Source organism: Ochotona curzoniae, unplaced genomic scaffold (assembly GCF_017591425.1).
Source record: "Ochotona curzoniae isolate NIBS_2020 unplaced genomic scaffold, NIBS_Ocur_1.0 patch426, whole genome shotgun sequence".
NCBI lineage: Eukaryota > Metazoa > Chordata > Mammalia > Lagomorpha > Ochotonidae > Ochotona > Ochotona curzoniae.
This window is the reverse complement of record NW_024467002.1, coordinates 359,381-386,162: the sequence shown is the minus strand read 5'-3', so window position 1 is coordinate 386,162 and position 26,782 is coordinate 359,381. Positions and strand designations below refer to the sequence as shown.

General features: G+C 47.7%; 1 protein-coding gene across 5 annotated transcripts in view; it reads right to left on the bottom strand.

Moving 5' to 3' along the window:
- Positions 1-26,438, bottom strand: part of LOC121167767 (receptor-interacting serine/threonine-protein kinase 1-like) — a 37,583-nt gene extending 11,145 nt beyond the window's left edge. The window contains exons 1-7 of one of the 5 annotated variants that reach the window (XM_040997347.1): positions 26,354-26,438; positions 15,426-15,647; positions 14,593-14,749; positions 11,543-11,680; positions 8,943-9,171; positions 7,301-7,450; positions 357-433 (exon numbers count right to left, since the gene is read on the bottom strand). In XM_040997347.1, the coding sequence (XP_040853281.1) occupies positions 357-433; positions 7,301-7,450; positions 8,943-9,171; positions 11,543-11,680; positions 14,593-14,749; positions 15,426-15,577 (903 nt within the window). In that variant the 5' untranslated portion in view covers positions 15,578-15,647; positions 26,354-26,438. Of the gene's footprint in view, positions 1-356; positions 434-7,300; positions 7,451-8,942; positions 9,172-11,542; positions 11,702-14,592; positions 14,750-15,425; positions 16,235-25,630; positions 25,972-26,353 lie in introns of those variants that run through there. The other 4 variants (XM_040997348.1, XM_040997349.1, XM_040997350.1 and 1 more) reach the window with 4 other exon arrangements.
- Between the last annotated feature and the right edge of the window lie 344 nt (positions 26,439-26,782).

The window sequence follows — 26,782 nt, the reverse complement described above, 5'->3', positions numbered from 1 at the left end:
ACATCTGATACTCCCCAAGCAGCAGCCGGAGCTGAGCTGATTCGAAGCCAGGAGCCAGGAGCTTCTTCCGGGATGGCTTTGGGCCATTCTCGACTGCTTTCCCAGACCACACACAGGGAGCTGGATGGGAAGTGGAGCAGCCAGGACACAAACTGGCACCCATATGGGATCCCAGCGCATGCAAGGCAAGGATTTAGCTACTAGGCTACCATACTGGGCCCTAATTCAGTTTTATACATTCACTTAGCTGGCTCTCATCTCAAAATTCTGGTAGCAAATTATGGCACTTTGTTTCTCATGGTTGGTCATGTGTGTGTTGGTATGTTAACGTGTTGGGCTTCTGCTATATTACCTACCTTTAAACTCTTCACATCCTCTTCCACATTTTCTTCCAAATTAGTTGAATAAAAAGGCTTAAAATTTCCTTCAATGTCTGTATGAATAAGAAACAGTACTTTAAAATGACGTTTTGGCTGAAACGTAAGTAAACCACTGTGTCTGGATTGTTTGCCTTAACTGTGGGCAAGAGAGTAAAGTAGCAGTTGAATCTCCACATCACTATGTTAATTAGCAAGACAAGGACCATGCAGACAGACTAAGGGCTAGGGCTCTGGTGGGACCACGGCTTCTAGGGCTCCAGTGGGGCCACACTCTTAGGGCTCTGGTGGGATCACGGCTTCTAGGGCTCCAGTGGGGTCACACTCCTAGGGCTCTGGCGGGGCCACACTCCTAGGGCTCCAGTGGGACCACACTCTTAGGGCTCCAGTGGGGCCATGGCTCCTATGCCTCCATGTGTTTCTCTGGCTGTATCCAGAGCCCTAGCTGATGTGAGTTCAGCTCCAAGCGAACCAGGATGGGTGACCTCCATGTTTCTGTCCCTGTGACAGGATGGGACATGTAAAAGAAGGACACTGTATTGTGTAAAGGGTTCAAGCTGCTAGCTTTACATAGAAGAGACAACTTCCAGGAAGCTGGAGTGTACATACTTTTCCTGATTCCTTCTACTAATTACAGCGAAAAGAAAAATAAAAACAGCTAGCTATTACACATAGCGTCAACATAAACCTGCTACTAACATGTAGACACTGGAAGGACAGGAGGCAGGCCGGCAGGAATCCTGAGATCTGAGGAGACACATGAGGTCACTAGACTTCTTTTTCTTTGCCTCATATATCTTGGCATGGAGCTTAGCAGCTGGAAGGCCAAGCCAGTGCCAGGGTGTAGCAAGCTAAGTCTTTGCCTGCAATGCTAGAATCTCTTATGTACACTGGTTCATGTCCCACCTGCAATACTTCCAATCCAGGTTCTATACTAAATTGTTGGGGTCCGTGCAGTAGGTGTGGATGACATGAAGGTGTGAAGAACACAGCTCCCCTGCTTGGCAGGGCCCGGGGGAGCTTCCAGCTGTTTGGCAGGGCCCAGCGGATTTCTCTCTGACCACCTTGACGCAGTCTCACCCCCTTTTGCATGGACACTCAACCACCCCACTAAGAATTTTTGTAATCTATTGAGGCATTGTTTGCCCCTGTGAGATGGCTTTTACAACCAACATGAGCTTAGGAGTTAATGTTACTGATAATGTCTTGGTGAGTGGGCCTTTAACTACACACAGGAGTACAATTAAGCCCATGCTGTTTCTGGACACCTTATTGTGTGCCTACCCATTGCCCTGAAATCTGGCCCAGACATTTAGCATGCTTTCTGGGAAATGGCTTGATAAGAATTTTACAAACTAATGGAAGTGATGAGAGTATGGGCTGAAACTGCTATGACAAAAAATATAGCTACTGGGACCCTAAAAGCTATCCTGTTACTGGGACCCTAAAGGCCATCCTGCTATGACAAAGAACATAGCTACTGTGACCCTAAAGGCCATCCTGCTATGGCAAAAATATAGTTACTGTGACCTTAGCCTGTCCTTGCAACTCTTTAGAACATAGAAAATGTAGTTGCTTTAGCTGCCTTCATAATTTTTAACTAGAGGAAATATAGGGTGATTTTACTAACATCATAAAGATATACTTTTGATTATTGTTTGATCATTTATGAGGTTGTAGAACCTGCAGTTGTAGAGGGATTTAATGTTGGAAACTTTTTGTCTTAGATCTTTGTTTTTTCTCTTTTGATGTATTTCTCCCATTAAGTGATGGATAAGTTGTAGAATAAGAATTGCAGTAGGAGTGTATTACTGAATAAGATGTGTTGTCTACTGAGAAATTCTTAGCTGCAACATCAGAATGGATAATGCCCTGTCTTAAGGTGAAACAATTTGTAGAATTATCTTTGGAAACATTCACTTGCCCATTGTAGAGTTGAAACTTAAATGGAGTAAACATGGCTCACTGCTAATTGCAATTCTTTCCGCCGTCATAACTCTTGCTTAGTTAAACTGTGTGAGCTTGCAGGCCTAATGGCCTTTGGTGCCAATACCCTAATCCCCATAAACCAAGACCCCAGACTTACTAACCCATACATAATTCAAGGTAGGGGTCTGGTTGTCACAGGTGTGCCAAGGATAGAACCCAGACTTGAGGAGAGCAGGTGGGGGCTGGCAAGCCGAGATAAGCAAGGAATGTGGAATCCTTCCTCACTCACCTCTCAAGCTGTTGTAAATTGTGCCCCCCTTGAAGCTATGTCAAATTGCCCTAAAAGAAAACCGTGTACTGCTTCTGTATAAATAAAGCGGACAGCTTTCTTGCATTGTCCACAATGATCTTGGAATTGTAGTGGTCCGTCTCTCTTCTTTCTACGCCTATTTCATGCACCATTCTCAAGCTCCGAACTCAGCTGGAGCTGGACTCGGCACTGAATTAAAAAAAAAAAAAAAAGTAACAGAGACCAACACCAAAATGACAGAGACGGTAAGATTACCTGCCCAAGACTTTTAACACTGCCATGATGAAAATCATTATGAACCCCACTGAAACAAAAAGAATCTCAACAAAGAAAACAGAGGACATACATTTTAGAGCTGAACAATACAACAATCAAAAGGAGAAGCTCAGGGGCTGGTGCCAGGGTGTATCGGGTTAAGACTGTTTGCAGAGCCAGTAATCCATCTGGGCTCTGGTTCGAGTCCCAGCTGCTCCACTTTCGATTCAGTTCTCTGTTAATGGCCTGGGGAGGTCACATAGGATGACTCAGTGTTGGACTGCTGTACCCCTTGGGAGAAGAAGCTTCTGGCTCTTGACTTCAGACAAGTCCAACTCCAGCCATTGCTGAATTTGGGGGAGTGAACCAGGGAAGACAATCTCTCACTCCTTCTCTGTCACTCTGTCTACCAATAAAAATAAATAAATCTTAAAAAAAAAAAGTGTGTGGGGGTGTGGAAGAAGCCTGCTGGAAAGCAATGGGTGAACACAGCATGCGTGTCTCTACTCCTGGTCAACAGCAGGATTCCCACCAGTACCTACACATAAACCTACACCCTGGATACTGTTTTCTACCATTCTCTATACTTCCCATGCAATGAAACATACATCACGAAGTTACCTCGAAATCAATCCACTGACTGTGCTTTTGTTCTAACTTGGAGACAAAAAGTGGGAGGGAAATATGGGAAGGAAAGGGAGGGAGGTGGGGAGATGACACCCTATGCTGATGAAACTACTGTGCAAAATAATCAACAAACGTAATTTCTAAAATAGCTCAGTAGGTAGGTCCAACAGTAGAAGCCAAGGAAAACAGAAAAATCAGTGGCCTGGAAGAAAGAACAAAAATGATTTAATCTGAAGAAAAAGAAAATTAACTGAAAAAAAAAATATGTAAGTATACATACAGAGAGCCCTAAGGACCACACGTAAGTACAATAACAACGACTGGCAGGATAGAGACCTTATTGGAAACTCATATTTACAGAGAGGAGGAGAGACAGAGAGGAAGAACTTCCATCTGCTGGTTCACGCCCCAAGTGGCCACAACGGCTGGAGCTGAGTTGATCGGAAGCCAGGAGCCAGGAGCTCTTCCAGGTCTCCCACGCAGGGTCCCAAGGCTTTGGGCCATCCTCAACTGCTTTCCCAGACCACACTCAGGGAGCTGGATGGGAAGTGGAGCTGCAAGAACACAAACTGGCACCCATATGGGATGCCAGCTGGATGAGAAGTGGAGCAGCTGGGACTCAAATTGGCATCTCATTGGGATGGCACAGGCATCAGCTAACGCACTGTGCCACCGTGTCTGCCTCTAGGTTACATTCTTGAGATGGAAATGGAGAATAAATCAGTGTTCTCCGGAGGCAAGGATGTGGGAGTAGGAAGGAAATCTACGTGACTACAAAAAAGCAACAGCAGGGGCCATTCTCATGATGGAAATATTCTGTCCCCGCTGGTACGGCAGCAATGCTGAACTGAGGTTTTCTGAGACATCCCCTGGAGGGGATTTTTATTGGAAAGGCAGATTTACGGAGATAAGGAGAGACAAAGATCTTCCATCCACTGGTTCACTCCCCCAGTGGCCACAATGACCAGAGCTGAGCTGATCTGAAGCCAGAAACCAGGAGCTTCTCCAAGGTCTCCCACATGGGAGCAGACAAGACATGAACTGATGCCAAAATGGGATCCCAGTGCATTCCAAGTCAATATTTAACCACTGAACAATCACACCAGACTGTGTTACTTCTTATAACTGCATATAAATTTAGAGTTATTGGGCCTGGCATGGTAGCCTAGTGGCTGAAGTCCTGGCCTTGCATGTGCCAGGATCCCATATGGGCGCTGGTTCTAATCCTGGCAACCCCATTTCCCATCCAGCTCCCTGCTTGTGGCCTGGGAAAGCAGTCAAGGATAGGCCAAAGCCTTGGGACCCTGCACCCACGTGGGAGACCTGGAAGAAGCTCCTGGCTCCTGCTTCATTATCAGCTCATGTCCAGCGTTGGCCGCTTGGGGAGCGATCATCAGATGGAAGGTCTTTCTCTCTGTCTCTCCTCCTCTCTGTATATATAACTTTTTAATAAAAATAAATCTTTTTTAAAAAATTAAAATAAATTTAGAGTTATCTCAAAATAAAAACTCTTTTTCATCATTTGATTAGCAGACATAAAGAGAGATTGTTGACTGGTGGGTTCACTCTCCATTGTCTACAAAGGCCAGGGCTGGGCAGGGAGGAAGCTTGCATCCTGGCACTCCATCCAGGTCCACACATGACTGACAGGGACCCCAGGGCACACGCCCGCACCGTCTGCTGCCTCCCAGGCTGTGATGAGCAGGACCAGGCACTCTGCTGCCACGCTATGTGCTTGACCCAAGGCAGTATCTTACTGCTCCAAATGTCCACTCCTGAACTTTAATTTCAGGAAGTTAAAAAAGGATGAGAGATGAGAAGACACTGAGCCAGGCAAACACTAAGGCTGCTGGGCGCCCTGGAATCCTCGGATGGAAACAGCACAGGGCTTCAGAAACATGGCGGCAAAATGCACTGCTGGCTGCCTGGTCCCCTCCTACCACAGGTGTTTTCCTCATTTGGGTTACGTCTTTCCTTTGCCCCACCTGGCAAGATCCTAGGCAACTCTGCTGAGGGGGAAAGGGTGGCGGTGTTGAGGGTATGGCAAGCACCCAAATCCATTTCCGTCCATTTCAGGCCAAACTAATGACAAAACCATTCACCTAAATACACCAGCTATGCAAGGAGGGTGTCGAGCGGAGTGGAAGCTAGGAAACAAGAGTCAGCCAAAGCAACCCAAGACATACAACTGGGAAAACACAATGTGTACACACGATGGAATGGTGTTCAGCCATGAGAAGAAAGCGAACATTCACACAGGTTCGATGCAGATGAACCGGGGGAAACCGAGCTAAGGGGAAGAAGCCAGATGCCAGACAAACTCCCTACAACAGAGGTGCCTGGAGGAACAGCTGCTTCCTAGGTATGGAGTTCCAGGTTCAGAAAATGAGAAAGCTATGGAGTTGGCCAGTAGTGATGGTTGCACAACAGTGTAAGATGCACTTCATATCTTTGAATTGCACAAGCAGTATTCAAAGGCGGATGGAAAAATACTTCAAAATGCATAGATTTAAAAAATGTGGGGGCACTGTGGCAAGTTAAACAGCTGTTTGTGATGCCAGCATCCCGGAGTTTTGGCTGCTCCAACCCAGCTTCCCATCAATGCACCTGGGGAAGCAGCGGAGCATAATCCAGGTACTTGGGCCCCTGTATCCATGTGAGACTTTCATATGTTATTCTAGGGTCCCGGATCTTGCTTGGCTCAGCCCTGGCCACCGTGCCCATACGGGGAGTGAACCAGCAGACAGAAGATCCTCCTCACGATTTCTCTGTCTCTCCCTCTCTCTGTAACTCTACCTCTTCAATAAAAATAGGTAAATCTTGGGCCTGGCGTGATAGTGCAGTGGTTAAAGTCCTTGCCTTAAATGTGCCGGGATCCCATATGGGCGCCGGTTCTAATCCCAGCAGCTCCACTTCCCATCCAGCTCCCTGCTTGTGGCCTGGGAAAGCAGTCAAGAACGTCCCAAAGCCTTGGGACCCTGCATCCATCCGTGTGGGAGATGCGGAAGAGGCTCCTGGCTTTGGATTGGCTCAGCTCCAGCCGTTGTGGCCACTTGGGGGAGTGAACCATTGGATGGAAGATTTTCCTCTCTGTCTCTCCTCCTCTCTGTACATCTGCCTTTTCAATAAAAATAAATAAAATCTCTCTAAAAAAAAGTAAATCTTTAAAAAGCTTTTTTTTGGTGGGGGGGCAACAAAACAAGCTCCTCTTTGTAAAAAGGCATTATTTAATTTGAGAGACAGAGAGAGAAGTGAGAAATCCCACCTGCTGGTCCACTCCTCAGAAGCCTACACAGCCGGGCTGGACCAGTTCAATGCAGGTCCCCCGTGTCGGTGGCAGGAGTCCAGTCACTCCAGCCGTGGCCTGCTGCTTCCCAGGGTCAACACCAGCAGGAAGCTGGAGCCGGGAGTCAGAGCCACAGCCAGTTGATGGATCTCAGAAGTGAGTTGTGGGTATCTTAACTCTTAGGCTCATGTGCACCCCCAGACTTCAATCGGAATTCCATTTCTCACAAAATTTGTTGAAGCATTCTGATGTAGTTAAAACGGTTAAGACAGTAAATGTTGTGCTACATACATGTTAACACAATAAAGGAAATAGCTAATTACAAAAAGTGAGAGAGAAATAAGGCCTTACAGGCCTTCATGCTTTTGAGGGAAACAGCAGTTTTTCATTGAAGTCAACATCTGAGATTGGGAAAAGCAGTTGGAAATGAGTAGACCTTGGTTTTCTAAACACTCACACGTCAGCTCTTACCAGGAAAACCACCACACGAGGAGGCATGCAGGCGACGGCGCTCACCTGGGAATGTGGGGCGTGCTCTCGGGTCCTCCTTCCAGCACAGCCGCATGAGGGCAATGATCTCCCTCGGGCAGTGCTCGATGATGCAGTCCACGTCGGGCCTGTTGCCGGACTTGATGCACAGTATCAGCTGCTGCTCACAGATGGCATCTGTAAGAGAGGTGAGCTTGGCAGCAGCTTCCAGGCAGATCCTGCTGTTCTCTGCTGCCAACCTGTCTCTGCCTGGGATTGCTTTTGCTGTGGGTGCCTTGCTGTGCAGGAGTGGAACGTGTCGTGACCAAGAGCCGACAGGATCCACTGGTAAGATGTTCAGACAATATTTACATTTTCACAAATGAAGACAGCGTTCAGAACAAAGCTGCCTGCTGGTAGGACAAAGGACTGCATGGTTAAAGCCAGTCCTCTGATTGCAAGTCAGAGGTAAAGATGGCACAGCCCTGGCCTCCACAGAGCTGCGAGACGGCGACGATGACCGTCTTACAAGTAGACACGAGGGGTCCCAGTAACACAACCAGGACTAAGAGGAAAGGTCGGGGTGGCTTTCTGGAGTCCAGAGCAATAAGTAGGTGACGAATGGGGAAAGATGTGGGGAGGAAGATTCCAAGCCAAGGAAATGGGATAGGAACAGATGGAAAGTTAGAAAATTGAGATGTGCCTCAGAAATTGTTAGATCAGAGTGACGGGGAGAGTTAAGGTAAAGAGAGAAGCCAAGACTGTAAAGGGGGCTGCAGTCCACACTGAGGAATTTGAACCTAATCCTGAAGACCCTAGGGAGCCCAGCGGGACCTTAACGGGTGGCGAGGAAGTCCCACCAATCACTTGAGAGCACTACTGCCATTGAATGGTAGTTGCCTGGAAACTGTAGCAGAAAGGAGGATTTGAACTACACAAAGACCCTGGGGTTACAGGAAAGGCTGCCTGGCACTGTGTTTCCATAAGGAAGATTCAAGCTGAGTGGACGGCAGGGAGAACACTCACAAAGCCACGAAGCTGCCTGGGGGATGGCCGCCTCGGGGGTCCCTGGGAAGGTGGAGAGGCTGTATGAAGCCAGGGTATTTTCAGGCACGGGCAGAAGAGACCACAGGAGTTGTGAGAAGAACAGGAGATGTCTAAGAGCTGACACTAGCAAGCTCAAGCATGGCTGAGGTCATGCCCCTCGTGCTGCACACACCATGACTTGCTCAGCCTTAGACCGCGAATGTTGCCCACAGTGGGTCCTGACACAAGGATATTCTTCAGTACGGAAGGGAGTTAAGTGGAGGAGTGAGAGTATAATGTGCATACCATGTGTGGAAGCTTGGCTGTCAGCACGGTGTGGAAGCCAAACTCCCTTAAGCAGGAACAAACAACCCGGCATGCAGCAAGAACCCTGGACCCCTATACAGCACCAACCAAGCACAGACACCTGACCCAGGCTCCTAACCCTCCTGTGACCTCTGGCTCCAGAGTAGGGTTAATCATCCCACCGAAAACCATTTACAGAGGTCCCAGGTGCGACGTAGAGATGCTGAGAAAGCACTAGATGTGGCTCTACCCTCCAGGAACAAAACAGTCTAACGGCTCCAAGTGGCATTCAACAGAAACCTGTGCAGATTTCACTTTGGATTCGCCTCGGAAACCCACTCCTGGACAGGGATCTTACTTTCGTAAGGCTCCTTATTGGCAAAAATCGCCCAGAGCACGATGGCAAAGCTGTACACGTCCGACTTCTCGGTGGGCTTGGCGTTGACGTCGTTCAGGTGCTCGGGGGCCATGTAGTACAGCGTGCCGCCGTTCTTCTTGGAGACGCTGTTGGCCTTCCTCTGCTCGTTGTGCTCCTCTTTAGTCAGTTTGCTCCAGGTCTTAAAGGAGGCCACTCCCAGGTCAGCAATCTGCAAGTGAGGACGCACCCAGGGGATCACTCTAAGACGGCCACGTGCCAGTCAGCTTTCATGGCAAGGTTTTGGAGGTACAGTCAATTTTCCAGAAGTGGTTGTTCTGAGCAGGTTTGAAAACAGCTACTATCTCAACAGACTCAGATACAAACTTTGTGTCCCCAATGCCATGTGGGGAATCTCCCTCAAGCAAAGTTCTTGCAAGTTCAGCTGCTGGGTGCAAAGCTGGAGCTCCACTGGAGCACTGGTTTGAGTCGTGGAGGCTCCAGTTCCCTGCTAATGCAGCTGGGAAAGCAGCAGGAGATGGTGCAAATGCTTGGGTCCCTGCTACCCACATGGGAGATGTCAATGAAATCCCTGGCTCCAGGCTGGGCCTGACCGATTCTGGGTTGTTTTGGCTACCTGGGGAATAAACAGCAACAAATGGAATCTGTGTGTGGATGTTCCTCTGTCTGTAACTCAAATCAAATAAATAAACCTTACAATAAAAAAGGGGGGCATGCTTGTGTGACAGTCTGGCATGATTGCGCAGTGTGAAACTGAGGTTCTTACACAACCAGGGGAAGGGGAGAGAAGAGGAAGATGTTTCTGACATGATTAGCCTGAATTCCGCATCTGCATCTGCTTCGCAATGTTTCTGAGACCAGCGTTTGGAAAGAGGGAAAGGGCATTTTCTTCTTCGCAGATGGCGACCGGGCACCACACCTTCTACGTCCCCACACGGGGTCCAGAGGCCCGTGGAGGCGAGCTTCCAAGGATGCCAAGGACACAGTGTGTGCTGCTGATTTTCAGCTGAACCTGAGCAGATGGGATGGGCAGGAGGAGAAAAAAGATGAAGAGGCAAAGAGAAAAATACCAAGGTCAGAAACACAGCAGAGACACAGGTGGCAGGGCAGCATGACAGTGCAGTGCAGTGAGACCCAGAGCGGAGAATTTTGCCAGAACACATGTGATTGTCTCAAAGTCACTTGCTGGTACTGGCTCAGTGGTGCAGTGGGTTAAGCTGCCACTGCCAGCACCCTATATGGGTGCCAGTTCAAGGCCTGGCTGATCTACTTCTGATCCAGCTCCTGCTGATGCACCCTAGGAAAACAATGCAAGATGGCCCAAGGACTTGGGCCCTTGCTGCCACTGGGGAAGCTAGATGGACTTTCAGAATCCTGGCTTCCACCTGGCCCAACCCATGATGGCCATTTGGGGAGTGGGTCAGCAGCCAGAAAGTCTCTGTCCCTCTAATTCTGCCTTTCAAGTAAACAGATCAATCTTTAAAAAAAAAAATCAATCTGTAAAAATAAGGTAACAGTCACATGTTTGGGGGTGGGCTTTGGCATACCAATTAGGATGCCAACTGGGAAGCCAGTATCTCCTACAGGAATGTTTAGGCTGGAGTTTCAGCTCTGCTTTCCACTCCCATTCTTGTTAAGTGCACCCTGGGAGGCAACAAGTGACGGACCAAGTTTCTGGGTCCCTGTCACCAACTTGGGGGACGCAGGTTGTGTTCCTGACTCCTGGGCTTTCAATTGGCATAGATCCAGCTGTTGTGGCAATTTAGGAATAAGACAGAGAATGAAAAATCTCTGCCTTTCAAATAAATTTAAAAATTATTTTTAAAAATTAAATTTCAGTTTTTTTTAAACTTGGAAATATTAGAAATAACTATTAAAGAGAGAGCTATTATTAAAGAAACAGAAACAAGAATATGCCCAACCTAGAACAAAATGTCAGAAGCAGAACTTTCTGGTGGGGAGGAAGACCTTTAGTTGTAGGCTCAGAGTTCCTGGACTGTCAACTCGGATGCCAAGGCCAATCAGACATGATGCCCCCCTAGCTGTCACCTGCCCTGACTGGCCAAACTCGGGTCCCATGCCCTTGTTTTCTTTACTTACATGGAAAGTTTCCAAAGGATGCTAATTTTTTAAAATGTAGTGGTTATTAAACAAAAGTATAAACCAGCCAGATTTCAAAGCCAAGGGTTTTGATGCCAAACTGGCCTACTTCCTATTGATCTGACTCCTGGGCCAGACCTCAGTTCTGAGGATTTTCCATCGATTCAAGGATTCATATCTCCCCGCCCCTTATGGTTCTAAAACTTCCAAGGTCACCAAGGCAAACCTTCCATGTTCCTACCTAAAAGTCTAACGCAGGAGGAAAACAAATGCTAGGGCAGAGGGCTCCTCCCCAGACTCCTCTCCAAAACACACTAGTCCCATTTTCACAGCTAACTCCCAACCCCATCGCGCCCAGGCCGTCTACCACCACATGGAGACAGCTGGGTCTTCCTTTACCTGCCATTCCTAAAGACAGATTCATGGTAGTGAATTAGCACTAAAGTTCTGAGACCTTCTAGAAGCCTATAGGTTACACCTACCTTAATGTGGAAGTCATTATCAACGAGGATATTTTCGGGCTTCAGGTCCTTGTGTATCACGCCTTCTCCATGCAGGTAGCACATCCCTTCAATGGTCTCTGCAATGATCCTTCCTTTTACAGAAAGCGGGATACTGATCTACAACAGGTGATATTACATCTATGAGATGGAAAGGGAACCAGATAGGTCAAAGCAATTGTGACATTCCAGTGCGGTGCCATCTGAGGTGGGTATTGGGGTTAGCGGAGAAGATGCCCACATGGAGAATGGGAACAACCTGGGCTCCAATCCCACCCAGCTCTCGACTCTAGCTTCTTGTCCTGAGAGGCAAAGGGCTCATGGAAAATGGGAGTAAAATCTACATCTATTTTGTACATAATGCAGACTTAGGTAGGTGGGTCTGTGCCACCCATGTGAGAGACCTGGACTGAGTTCCTGGCTACTGCCTTCTGCCCTGGCCCAGTGCTTGGGTATAAATCAATCAGTGGGAGCTCTACCTATCTGCCCCTCAAATTAAAAAAAAATATATATATATATATACATATATATATATACATATATATATTAAGAAAAAAAAACCACTATTAGAAGCGTCCACACGTCCTCCAGCCTGGATGCTTCTTCTGTAAACACCAGGCTCGGTGTTCCCGCAGCACATGACAAGGGCACTCCAGAAAGTTCATGGAGTGGCAGGCATTTGGAACAAGTGTTGAAATGCTCCTTAGGAGGGCTGCCAACCCTATGGGAATGCCTGGGTTCAAGTCTCAGCCCCATCTCTGATGGCAGCTTCCTGCTCCTGTCACCCTGCAGGGCGGCAGACGACGGCTCAGGCAGCTCATCCTGCCACCCCCATGGGAGACCTAGCCTGCCCCAGTCTTCTGCTGGGGACACTGGGAAACTGAATCAGTGGATGATAGCTCATCTGATCTCTTCCTCACCCACTGCTTTTCAAACAAATAAATACATATAAAACAAAATACTTTCAATGAGTTCATGGAAAATGGAATTAAAATCTACATCTTTTTGTGCATGAACAATTGGAAGCCATTCATTTTAAGTTTGCATCCCCAATGAGTTTTTGGAAGACCTCTCAAATACATGAATTTCACGATGTAAAAAAATATATTTATGTTATTTTTATTCAAAAAAGCATAGCTATTGAGAGAATGAGATACGGGAAGAAAGATCTTTTGTCTGCTGGTTGACTCTCCAAATGGCTACAAAGGCTGGAGCTGAGCTGATCTGACGCCAGGAGCCAGCACTCCTTCCAGGTCTCCCACACGGGTGCAGGGGCTCAAGGACTTGAGCTATGCTCTGCTGCTTTCTCGGGCCACAAGCAGGGAACTGGATGGGAAGTGCAGCAGACAGGATGAAAATCATGACAGCAGGCAGAAGACTAGCTTGCTATACCTCTGTGCCAGCCCTAGGAGTTCACATTTTTTAAAATAAAGATTTATTTTATTTTCATTACAAAGTCAGATATACAGAGAGGAGGAGAGACAAAGAGGAAGATCTTCTGTCCAATGATTCACTCCCCAAGTGAGCGCAATGGCTAGAGCTGCACTGATTTGAAGCCAGGAACCAGGAATTTCTTTCAGGTCTCCCACACGGGTGCAGGGTCCCAAGGCCCTAGACCGTCCTCGACTACCTTCCCAGGCCACAAGCGGGGAGCTGGATGGGAAGCGAGGTGTCCGGGATTAGAACCTGCACCCATATGGGATCCTGGCACAATCAAGGCAAGGATTTTAGCCGCTAGGTCATGGGGCCAGGCCCGGATTTCACTTTTTTGTGTACCAAAATCAACTTGCCTTTGAAATCTGTTTTCCATGAACTTTCATAAGTGTCCTCATATATTTATCAAAATAGTGTCCCCCTTCCTTATTAGGCATTTCTTTATATGCCCCCTTACTTTCTTGCCTGTCTCATCCTGGCTTAGCTTCCCAAGTAACTAGACAAAAAGCCTTGATCTGAAAGATGCATTAACTTGTTAAGAATGCTGGAACGATTATTTGGATACTATAATCCATTTTTATTCTTTTAAATCTTATGCAGGGTTGTTGCTAAGTGTCTATAAAAGTTTCTTGACTAACATCAAAGCGTAATCTTCCATCTCCCTTACAGCCGTGTACATCATCCGTATGTGCCACACTCCTTTGTGCCTTCACTGCCCAGGACACCCGTGACCGCCATATCACACATACATTTACCCATAGCAGATCAGGTGCTTTAGACAGAGCCGCCCTGTGAACTGGGCACACAGAGTGGCTGCTAACAAGCCTGCTAACACGTAGAGGATTCTCCAAGCGAGTGACACAGACGACCGAGGGGGGAGCCCACTCCTGGGGCTGGGCTAGGCAAGGAAACTCCGAACAGGAGTAGGCATGGCGCAGGGGATTAAGCTATAACCTGGCAACAGACAAGCTGGCTTCCAGTTCAAGTCTCAGCAACTCCACTTCCATTCCGGCTCCCTGTTAATGAGCCTGGAAAGGATTCAGAAGATGAACCAAGCGTGAGTCTCTGTCATTCACCTGGGGACCTGAATGGAGCTCTTGGCTTCAGCCTGGACCAGCCTTGGCCATTGTGACCATTTGGGAAGTGGATAAGTATGATGAGTAATTCATATTCTGTCTCTCTCTCTCTCTCATTCCCTCTATTACTCTACCTTTAAAATTAATTAAATAGATCTGGATCTCGACACTAGGATGCTAGATTCTGTACCACTGTCTGTACCTACGATGTCATGATACACTTAAGCAGCAGAATGACGGACTTGTGACTGTTGCTGAAGGACTGTACTATTACAATATGGGGGAAAGCAATGAAGGGGAGAGAGGGAACGGAGAGGGTGGAAAAATCCCTGAGCCTATGTGACTGTATCATGAAAAATAAAAATTAAAAACAATAAATCTTTTATCAGAATCCAAACTTAAGATCATCTCACAAGAAGTTATTTTATACCAGCGAGCTCCAAACCAATATTCCAGGCGTGTCCCTGGCCGGGGCCCGCATCCAGCCCCGGGCACGGAGGGCAGGTGCCCAGCATCCTGTACCTTGGCTTTGAGCACCTGCATCAGGTTGCCCTTCTCCATGTACTCCATCACCAGGGAGTAGTTTCCGTCTTCTATGATGACACCCAGCAGCTCCACCACCCGGCTGTGCTTCAGCCTGTACATCATCTTTCCTTCCTCGAGCAGAGACTCGTTGTAGCTGTGGGCAGGAGAGGTGTGTCGCTCACGGGGACAGACCCAGGCCACCTTCCCCTGCCCCCACCTCCCCCGGGGCCCAAGAATCTTGGCATGTACCTCCAAAGCATCCCATCACCCTGCACTTCCGTTCTCTCCTGGGCACACACCACGAGGGTTAGCAGGCATCCTTATCTTCCACTTTAACAGTGATTGGCAGTGGGTGCTTAAGAAATGCGAGTGAATGAACTGAAAAGTCTGTGAATGGTGGCAGTGTTGCTTTAAAAACAGACTGTGCAAAACATAGCCATTCCAACAAGGAGAGGTGAAACCACTCCCGCAGGACTTGAAAGAGAAAGGACAGTGAAAGCTCTTGTGAATCAACCCCCTTTTTTTTCATCCTGAGCACTGGCTCTTACTAAAAAGTGAAGTATGGACATAAGTTAGTCTTCAGGAATTCTTCCTATTTGCTTCCCACTGTCTTGGCCCTTATTTATCAGCTCTTGGCTTCTAAGTGAGCAGCCCAGGGGTCCCCCTCAGGTACAGCAGTGGAAGAGTCCCCACTATCCCAGCAAAGGGCTCCTGAGCAGACTCCCATTGGGGGTTGCCATGATCCACAAGCACGCTTTTGGCTCGACCCCTGGATCCGCAGCAGTGGCCCAGCAGGCAGTGCAGCCCAGCCCGCCTCTGTCCCAACTCACTCGGTGCGCTTGGGTCCTGTGTACACCTTCTTCAGGATCACCAGTCCATGCAGTCTGTGGAAACACAGAGACACCTTCCCGAAGCCACCGCCGTCCAGGTCCTCCTTCTCCAGCAAGTCGCTGGACTTCATCTTAATGTCATCGAGAGACATGGCTGCTGTGTTCCTGACGCTCACACCACCTCAAACACACCACTGTAGCCCCTGATCTCAGTGATGTGTCCTGTAAACAAAGACATCTCAGAATGGAAAAAAAAAAGAAAGAGTGTGATTCAAAAGACGGATATATTTCCACCGCCTGCCCGGTGGCCCTTTGTTTGGGGGATACAATCTCCAAGTTGAGTTGCTTTTCCCATTTCTATGATTCCAAGAGACTGAGATTGCTAGCTTTCATTTCTACCAACACAGGGCATCAGGAAATGCTCCAGGCTACAAGGAACCCATTCACAAATGTGTTCACCTGCAGGGCTGTGTTCTGTGGAACAGAGAACTCTGGGGCAGAAAAGAGGCAGGCACTGGATAAGGGGCAGAGGACTTAGTGCACTGTCAACCTGGCCATGCAGACATCAGGGCTTAGCCCACCAGGGACAAGAGCTGTGTTCAAGGTTTGCAAGAAGGTCAGAACAGACTGCCACTGGACCAGCAGCCTTCAGTGACAGGGCACACTGTAGTGGCCACGACAAAAAAACATTTGTCATGGCCAACACACATGGACCTTTTTTTAATGGGGCAGTGCCATGGTGTTTCAGCCTAAGCCTCTGCTTGTGGCACGGGCTTCCCACATGGATCCCAGTTTTAGTTCCAGCTGCTCCACTTCTGATGCAGCTCCCTGCTTCTGGCCTGGAAAAGCAGTGGAGGATGGCCCAAAGCCTTCAGTCCCTGCACCCCTGTGGGAGACCTGGAAAAAGCTGCTGGCTCCTGGTTTTAGATTGGCTCAGCTCCCACCATTGCAGCCATGTGAGAATGAACCAGCGGATGGAATATCTCTTTCTCTCTGTAACTCTGTCCTTCAAATAAAAATAAAATAAATCTTAAAGAAAAAGTTTCTATGTGAAATTATCTTGAAATAGACTTGCGCTTATAGATTTAAGAAAATCAAAGGATTCCTCAACCGAGAACCTGTATTAGAAAGTGTTAGATTTGCCAACCACCAGCGAAAGAATAAATCAGCTGAACATATGAAAAGAACTTAGATGGCCTTTATTTCAGGGACCCACGGTCACGGACTTCCCTTCCCCGTGCAGCAGAAAGGAGACGGGAAGATGTGGGCTACAGAGGAAGAAGAGACGGGGAAGGGGCTTTTTAAACTCTCCTTGACATGGAAGCCAAAATGGGGGTCGCCTCAACCCTTATTGGTGAGGGGATATGGGTCTGTGCCCCTCATTGGAGCAACGGTGGTCTCACAGCCTGAGGGGCCTGCCAGAATTCCACCATCCGTTCAGGGTCTGGTTGGAAGCAAACTCTGCCCTCCTCCGGTTACCATGGTAGCCATCAGAAAGCAGTTGTAGGCTGATAACATCTTAAGGTTTATAAAACATAAAGCTGGGTCATTCAGTATTCCCACAAACAAAACCTAATGTAACACGATCTTCCATTGTAAAGTCATAAAGCACACAGGAAAAAAAAAATGTGCTAATTTGCTACGGGCTGACTCAGCTGAGTCAACTGGAAAGCAACTGGAATTCTGACACCCTGCTGGAGGAACGATGAAATCATACACGTGCTGTGGGGAATATCTGGTTGTTTCTTCTAAAACTGAACGCACGCTGATTACGATCGAGCACTTCCAATTCCAAGGAAAGGGACCAAGAGACTGGCACAGTGTTCAGAGGAGTCCCCATCTGGAAAGGCCTGTCTATCAGCAGGACTGTAAATAGCCTGTTCTCTTCACACAGCGTAACAGCGCTCAGCAACAAAGAGGGGCTGGCCTATGGACGCATGGCACAGAGGAGCCACGGTAACAACACTCAGTGGAAGGTGCCTTCTATACAAGAACACCTGCGGGGCCTGGTGGCTAAAGTCCCTGCTTGTGGCCTGGGAAAGCAGTAGAGGATGGCCCAAAGCCTTGGGACCCTGCACCTGCATGGGAGATGCAGAAGAACATCCAGCTTCCTGGCTTCGGATCAGCACAGCTCTGGCCAATGTGGCCACTTGGGGAGTGAATCACTGGATGGAAGATATCCCTTCTCTCTCTCCTTCTCTCTGTATATCTGTCTTTCTAAAAAAAAAAAGAAGTAGGAAAGAAAGAAAAAACTTTGGACAAAGTGCTTCTACTGTATTAAGTTATTAAGCATGGTAAGTAATCTGGAGATGATTTAAAGTACACTGGGAGGATTGCAGGCTAAGGGCCAGCTTTATGCCATTTTACACAGAATGAGCATCTGTGGATTTTGGTGACATGGTGCCCTGGAATCAATGAAGTATAGATACCAAGGGGCAGCTGAGCACTCAGGAACTGCAGTAAAATTAAGAGCCAGAAAAAAAGTCCGGGGGCTGACACTGTGGCATAGCACGTTAAGTAGTCACCTGTAACAACAGCATCCCATGTAGGTGGAATTCAATCCCCACCTGCTCAACTTCTGATCCAGCTCCCTGCTGTGCTTCTGGGAAAGCAGTGGAAGATGGCCCAACTTCCTGGGTCCCCACCAACCACTTGAACACAAAAAAAGAAGCTCCCAGATCTTGGCTTTGGTCTGACCCAGCACTGGCCATTATGACAATTGGGGCAGTGTCTGTCTCTCCCTCTCTCTATAACTCTGCCTTTCAAATAAAGATGAAATATATCTTTAGGTGGAAAAGTCTGTAAATATTTTGAACTCTACTAAGCACGGTGGAGTAATCAGGGGGGTGTTTACTGGTACCTGCCAGCTACTTAGAAAGGTACTGCAAGAGTCAGTGAGAACACACAGGAGACAGACAGCAGTGTGATACACCAAGCAGAAAAAATGATAACCACAGCACCTGTGTGAGTTCACTGTCAAGTATTTTAATTCTACAATTGGTTTAATATTTTTCATAATAAAATGTTGGAAGATACAGTTTTTTTTTTTTAAGAACCTGGGGGAAGAGTTTCTGAAAATGCCCAGGCCACGCACCATCTTGTCCACAGGCCTGCCTGGGGAGGCACAGCAAGCAATCCTTAACCTCTTGCACAAAGGCTGCGGGCAGCCCTGCCCCGCCCCTGGCAAGGCCCACACGTCACACAACGGCCTGGACCCGAGGGTTATCTTCCGTGTGCCACAAGGCAAACATGGGGAAGCACCCTGGAGACATGAGCACATCCTGGGAGGGTGCAGTGGGGCTGGAGCTGACATCAGGAGCCATGGCGTCAGCTCAGAGCCCCTCTGTAATTCCTTAGCCCCGTGACTTTGTGGAAGTTACTGAAGTTTCAATTTCCTCCCCTGCCAAGGGAAATGATAATGACAGCCTCACAGGACTGCCTAAGATTGTGTGAGAGGGGCCAGCATGGTGGTTAGCAGTTAAGCCTCCACCTACGGCACCAGCATCCCGTGCGGGCACAGGTATGTGTTCTGGCTACTCCGCTTTCAATCCAGATCCCTGTTAATGCACCTGGGAAAGCAGTAGAGGATGGCTCAAGACCTTGTGCGGGAGACCTGAAAGAAGCTCCTGGCTCCCAGCCTCGGACCAGCCCAGCTCTGGCCACTGCGGCTGCTGGGAAGTGAATGAACAAGTAGCAAATTCTTATTCTCCCTCTCTATATGACTCTAATTTTCAAGCCAAATAAATCAATCTTTACAAAGATAGAGATTGGGAGGATCCAGATGGTAGAATAGAGTTATGACACGTTTAAACAGAGAAACATTAGCCAGTGTGAAGCAGAGAGGGCACATTCCAGGAAATGGGAGAGGGCAGAATGACAGTAGAGGGGTACCCAGAGACTGACAGACAAGCAGACACAAAGGTGTGGAGTTGCAGTGACCAACACCAAGGCAGCATTCAGCGAGCTGCGATCTGAACTCACTGGCAGCCAGAACTCCAGCAGCAACCGGGTGGGAAAGGGCGTTCATGAGCGGCTCGGGAGGTGAACCCAGGCGAAGAACTGCCTGTCCTATTGGTCTATTTGATTAGAACAGAAGCAGAGACAGAGCGACAGGTCCCAGATGGGTGGTGCGGGAACAGAGTAGATTTCATAGCCCACTTTGTCCTCTAGAGCCAAACTGGGCATCATTTTGTATAGGGAGGCAAAGGCTATGGACAGTACTGTGCATGCACTGAGCTGGGAGTGAACTCATTTCTGGCTCAGTGAACTGCAACAATGTGGCATCCTACAGGTTCCACCCAAGATAGGTCCAGGTAGCCCTCAGACCTAACGGTCAACAGGTTCTGGCAAGATCAGCACCACCAACAACCTAGTTATATAGGACACCTGGTGTCTTCCTAATCCTGGGAACTGCTCTAACAGGAAGTGGGAGAAAGGTTGTACAGACAACAGTGCAGCCTCAGCACAAAACCACAGAAAGTGGAAAGTGGTAACCCAGGAGGCAGGGCTATGGAGATCATGGTGGAAGTATAACGTAAGAACCCAGACCTGGAACTCGCTGGACGGAGTGGCACAAGTGACTGCAAATAGCCATGTACCAACTGCAATAAGTAAAAACAAACTGCAGACCTGTGGGTGACACAGCTTAGAAACCTGCACCAAAAGAGAAGACTCTGCTAACCAGAAGTGCAATGATCAAGAGCAAAAGAGACAAAGGCACAATGAATATTATTGAAGACTTCCCTGCAAAGGAGCAAAACCCTATGCCAACTTCAGAGTTAACTGAGAAAGACATTGAGAAAATGGGCGATACAGAATTCAAAACACTTGTTATAAAACTTCTTATAACATAATACAGGAATTCAAGGAATTTAAGGAATATGTCACACAGGAAATAAATCAAATGAAAGCTGATATATCAGAAATGAAGAATATAGTGGAGCAAATTAAAAGTACAATGGAGAGTCTCCAAAATAGAATGAATGAAGCAGAAGAATCTCAGAATTGAAAGATGTTTCCTGTCACCAGAGAAAACAAACAAAAAGCTGGAAGCAGAGCTGGGTCAAGCTAAAAGAAGGATTCAAGAACTGAATATACTCCTAACAGGCCAAATATAAGAGTTATGGGAGTCTCAGAAGGTGCAGAAAGAGAAGCTGGGATTAAAGGTGTATTTAATGAAATAATAAGGGAAAACTTCCCTAATTAGATAAAGAATTGGGAAATTCTTTCTTAATACTCCCAACAGGGCTGACCAAAACTAATCTTTACCATGACACATATCAAGCTGTTTTCAATCGAACATAAGGAAGAAGATCCTAAATATGCATGTGAAAAAAAAAATCAATGGACATACAGAGGAATGGCAATCAGACTCACAGGAGACCTCTCACAGGAAACTCTACAGGCAAGAAGAGAATGAAGCAACATATTCCAGATTCTAAAAGAAAAAAAATGTTGGCCCAGGATAACATACCCAGTAAAGTTTCCCTTTTTCTGAAAATGAAATAAAATTCTTCCACAGTAAAAAAAAGTTAAAAGAATATGCCTCTTCCAAGCCTGCCCTACAAATGATACTTAAAGATGTTCTCTTGACAAAGAGGAACAGCACCCACCAAATGTGAAGAATATCCCAGTAAAATAACAACAGAAGACATCAATTAACAACCGATTGCTAAAATGACAGGACAAAATTACCACCTATTCATATTAACTGTGAATGTAAATGACTTAAACTCATCAATCAAACATCATAGATGAGTAGACTGGATTAAAAAAACAAAACCCATCTATTTGTTTCCTACAGAAGACATATCTCACCAACAAAGATCAGCAGAAACTATATCTAATGGATTTTGATTTTTTAAATTTAGTTTCATCTCTTCAAAACATTTTCTCCCTCATTAAATTCTTCACTGACTCATAGATCATACACTAGCATCACTTGCTTCAAGAAGGTTCTTGATCTTTTTTTTTCATTTCTTCAGTGACACATTAGTTATTCAGTAGTTTGTTATTTAACTTCATGGACTTTTTAATTTCTTCTTTCTGTTGTTGATTTTGTTTTGTGGCTTTTCATTTAAGGGGATGTACAGTAACTGTGTAATGGAGACTATCATATCCAGATGTGAGGATACAATGCAGCATGCATCTCTACTTCCAGATCAAAGATGGACTTCCAATAAAACTGTTAATTATATCTTGACAATAGGATGCTGGACTCTGCCATTGTCCGTTGTTGCAATGCTGGACATATGACCGTTTATGAAATTATACTATAGTAATAATATAGAGGAACTCGAAGGAGGGGATTTGGAAAGGGGTTAAGGGAAATCCCAAAGCCTATGGAACTGTATCATAAAATGATAATAATTAAAAAATTTAAACATAGAGATTGTGTAAGAACAAATCTGTGAAGTGTGCTTGTTGCCTGCTCCATGGTGACTGGCTTGGCCCACGCACATCTACCCAAGCTGGGTCTGTCCACTGGACTTTAAGAGCACTCTGCCCTGCCGGTTTCTACCCAGCAAGCTTTATGATGGTAAAAGGGGGGAGGGAGGCACACAAACAACCTCCTGTCAGGCCTACTCCTCACCCACTTCAGACCCACACCATCTTCCCCCATCTCATGGGGCAATCTGCTCTGCCCTCCTGTGCCGCCTTTTCCAGACACATTCTTCTCCCAAATTCTTGCCTGGCTGGAAGCTGTCCACTTCTCGGGTTTCAGCAGAATGCCACTCCTGGGGGAGGGGGGAGAAGCCATCCTAAACTTTCTCATTAAATGCTTTCACATGCCCTGTACTTCGCTGAGAGTTCAGATTGCTATCATCTGAGAGTGATTTCTATTGAAGCTCGCAGAAGACAGATAATGTCATAGAGGGCAGGAAGTGTCTTAGACACTATGCCCAGCGCCCACTGAGGAACACACATGGCAGTGGAACGGGAAGTGGGCATTTGTCCTCGTAGCTGAGTGTCTTAGACATTGTGCCTGGCGCCCACCAAGGTACACACATGGCAGTGGAACGGGAAGTGGGCACTTGTCCTCATAGCAGAATGTCTTAGACATTGTGCCCAGCGCTTACTGAGGCACGTACTTGGCAGTGGAACGGGAAATTCTTCAAAATGAGGGCATAGTCAAGAATATTGCATCACCATTCCAAAATACTTTCAGAAAGCTGGCCTATAACAACAGTGTATGTACACACACACACACACACACACACACACACACGAGGGATCTTCAGGAGGCTCATGGAAAGACGTATGGTGCAAAAAGATGCACAGATCTCAAAATGATGGCATCAAAATGAACTTGTATTAACTTTATATGCCAAGTATGAAAAGAACTTCAGCTGAAACTTTAAGAAGGATGCTCTCTACTAGAGCAACATGAATTTTACTATTAAAAACATCAGATCTGAGATGAAGCTTGGGTGAAAGAATCGTGAAATTGTTGGTGCCTCACCAAAAGCTTATGGGGACAATGTCCCAACATGGATAACATGTTTTCAGAATGGACAAGATGATTTTGAACATGAGGCCTGCAGTAGCACACCCTCCTCATCAACTCATAAGGAAAAAGAACTCATCTTATTCACACTCTGAAGATGATCTCTGTAGGATACTGTGACCCTAGAAGGTCAGCGAGCACAGGATTACAGTTGATTGGATAATATTTGTATGATAACAACCAAATGGATACCTTTTGTATAACTGATTGGATATCATTTGTATAAGAACAGTTGAGTGGACAGCATGTGAATGAGAACACTTGGTAGAATATACAAAACAAAAGGAGTTCCAAACAAGAGTATAGAAACAGTTGATGGGTTTTGTTGATGAGCTCAATACTTCCTCCCTTACCCTATATGACCCTCAGTGTATAAAGTCTGATGCCACTAATAAACTTTGGCTTTTGACCATCAGTCAGGGTCCACGCGTGTTATTATCGGCTCCATGCACCAAGTCCATCGCTGTGGGACAGCGACAGATCTCCACTGTAGAAATAGCAGCCAGCATCACAGCCATCTCATTAGCTCAGCTCAACAACAATGACTGAAAATGAAAGTGGAGCAAAGCCTTCCGTTGTGTGGGTGCCCAAACCGTCTGGCCCAGATCAGCTGAGCTTTCAACAGACCTTTACAAGGCGGACTGAGAGCTTGAAGCATTCCTCCCAATATCTGTGACAGGACATGAAACGTGGCTTCACCAAGATGATTCAGAGGCCAAAGCACAGCCAGAAGAGCGGCTACCAAGGGCGGAAGCCGTCAAGGCAACATGAGCAGGCAAGGGTGTCTGTGGATGCTCAAGACTTACTGAACTTCTGCAGGGTAGAACAGGAACATCACACACAAGGAGAGAAACACCAGGGAAAGCCTTAGCAGACAGACCTTCTCCAGCACAACCACCTGCCTGCTCACTCCTCCCACCAAATGAGGGCAGTTTCCTGAAAGCTTCAAGGAAACTTACACCGATTTACTTCAACTCATTTCTTCCTTTGTTTTGAAAGGACACTCATTTCTCTTCAGTTAGCGATGGACAGAAGACAACACTGACTTAGCCACATTCTTAGGTCCCTCAGTTCTTTAGGGATGGACTGCATGGCAGGCATCATCACTTACAAACATTATTTCCAACTTAATGAGAAATAAAGTGTAAGGGAGGCAGTGTATCTGAGCGCTGGTTCTACTCCAAGTCCCTGCCAGTGTGCCTGTGAAGCAGCAGACGACGATCCCAGTGCTCCAGTCCACGAGGGAGCTGTCAGCTTTTGTCTTCCGCTCTGGTTTGGACGGGGCATGTTCCCCAACAGCCCATGTGATAAACACTGGGTCCCCAGGGACTTTAGTTCACAGTATTAAAAGAGCAGAAATTCAAGTCAATTATGGTGTGTAAGGTGGGACCTTCAGAGCTGATTAGCTGGGTTGAGCTGCTGGGATAGAGCTATTCTGTTGATTAAATCCTTACTGCTTCAGAGAACATGTGGACAGAGACCAAATGGCTCCCCCTTGCTCCCTCTATGCCAGCTCCAGGCTTGGCTAGCAAGAACACAATTACCAACAATTAAAAAAAAAAAATGAGGCCTGCCCAATCTTGAATGGTGAACCTACAAAACTACGAGCCAAAAATTACTCCATCTTTGCTCCACAAGCAGCTTGTTGCAGGCACCTCATTGTAGTAACAAAATGCCGACTACCGCATGCCGCTTGTTTCTTGCTAGTGAAATTGTGGTTCCACTCGAAAATCGAATGTGACCACAAGGACTGCTCCAAGGTTCCTCGACTGTAACAGCCTCGTCCTCTGCCCAGATAAACAAGGACTCTGAGCAAGGAAGAGGAGACGAACAAGATTGCAACAGAATCCAATCAAGCATTAGCATTTATATTAGCATAATATAAGTCTGAAACGTTAAGTTTACTATTATCTCAATTTAAAAATGAAGAAACTAAGATTAGGAATTGAATGATTCACTTAAAGGGGCCAGACTCTGGAAACTTCACTTCTGTCCTTTTATTCCAACTTCCAGTGTCAGGCTACTTCCCTAGATACAAATAATCTGTCTACAAAAATCCAGATGCAAGGACCCAATCTTACTGCTTTGCTCACCTATACTGAAAATGCTACAGTCAGAAATACAGGGCATATACAGGTAAAACTTTCAGAATATATGAAAAAATACGGGTCAAAGTCAGTATTCTGGGGCTAGTATTATGGCAAAACACGTTAAGCTGCTAACTGCGTTGCTGTAAGCCCATATCCAGTGCAGGTTTGACTCTTGAATGATCCACTTCTAATCCAACTCTGTTAATATTTTTTGCGAAAGCAGTGGAAGATGGCCCAAGTGCTAGGGTTCTTACTACACATGTCAGAGAACCAGCTGTTATCCCAGGCTCCTGGCTACGACCCGGCCTAGTCCTGGGACACCTGTGTCATTTGGGAAGTAAAGCAATGGAAAAGCAATCTGTCTCTCTCCCTTTCAAATAAATACTTAAAAAATCAATATCCTACACACATATAATATCATCAATCATATCTGACAATATTCAACCGAATCATACAAGGCTAACTGTTTTTCTAACTCCCAAATAATATTTGTGGTATTAACATCTTACGGGATAGCAAGTACCACACAGTAGCTTGCCCAGTTTTGAAGTCGATGTTGACAGTAGACTACAGGAATTTTTTTAACACCTATAATTCTCAACACTTACTATATCCGAGGTTCAAAATATTGAAGACAGAATAATAACGAAGAGTTCTTTATCATTACTAATGATGAAGGTACACGCCAAATTTCACCTTTTCAAGCCTCCCTTTCTTTCTGCCTGGGGAAGAGCTGCAACATCCCACATTTCTAAGTGACCACCATTTCCGCCTTCCTGGTGGGGTACAGAACGCAAAGTTCGCAGCCCGCCCGGACTTCTCCATGACTCAGTGACCGCACAGTCACCAGCGGAGTGTCCCGCTGTGAATCCTGCTGACGGAGGCCGCGTCATCCCTCCTGACCAAGTCAGGGGGACAGGAAGCCACCTCAGCAGGCTTCCTGCAGCACGGCCGCGCTCCAGGCTCCCGCACAGGACCTCGCCGCACTTCCGGGAAGGGCGCGGCCCCGCCCCCAGCCCCGCCCCCGGCCCCGCCCCTCCCGGGAAGCCCCTTCGGCCGCCCTCGGCGCAGAAGCAGCGCGCGGCCATTCGCTTTCGTTTTCGCGGCCCACTTCCCGAGGTCGGGGGGCCGAGGGCAGAAGCGGCGACGGGCGAGCGCCGAGGACGCGCCCGGGCGCCGCGGCCGAGGCGGGCCGAGCCGGGGACGGGCGTCCGGGCCCCGCCGAGCTGTGGGGAAGCGCGGCCGGCGCTCGGCGGGGCGGCGGAGCGGCCGTCCCGCCCGCGGCCCCCGCACAGGCCCCGCGGCCCCGCACAGGCCCCGCGCCCTCTCACCGGCTGCCGGCGGCTCCGCGTCCCCCCGAGTCCGCCCGCGTGCACCGCCGCACGGCTGCCGCACGGCTGCCGCCCGCCGCGCTCCGGGAATCGGCTGTCCGGCGGCCGCCTCGGAGCGAGGGCGGGGACGGCGGGCCGAGCCTCCGCCCCTGCTCCCGCGGCGCGGCCCGCGGTTGGCGGCGCCCTGGCCGGAGGCGGGCCGGCCCGCGCCTCAGCCCGGCCGGGAGTCGGAGGCAGGCGAGCGGGGAGAGGCACGTGGAGTCCGCCCCCTCGCAGCTGGGTGCTCTGACAGCCCCGACGGGGTGCCACCCCGAACGGGCCGAGCTGTTTGTGCTGTGCAAAGCGGTCATGCTCTCAAATGGCAAGGAGCCCGCCGTTAATGGTTAAAAAGCGAGCTGGAGCGGAGAGTGTACGCGACCATATGTTGTC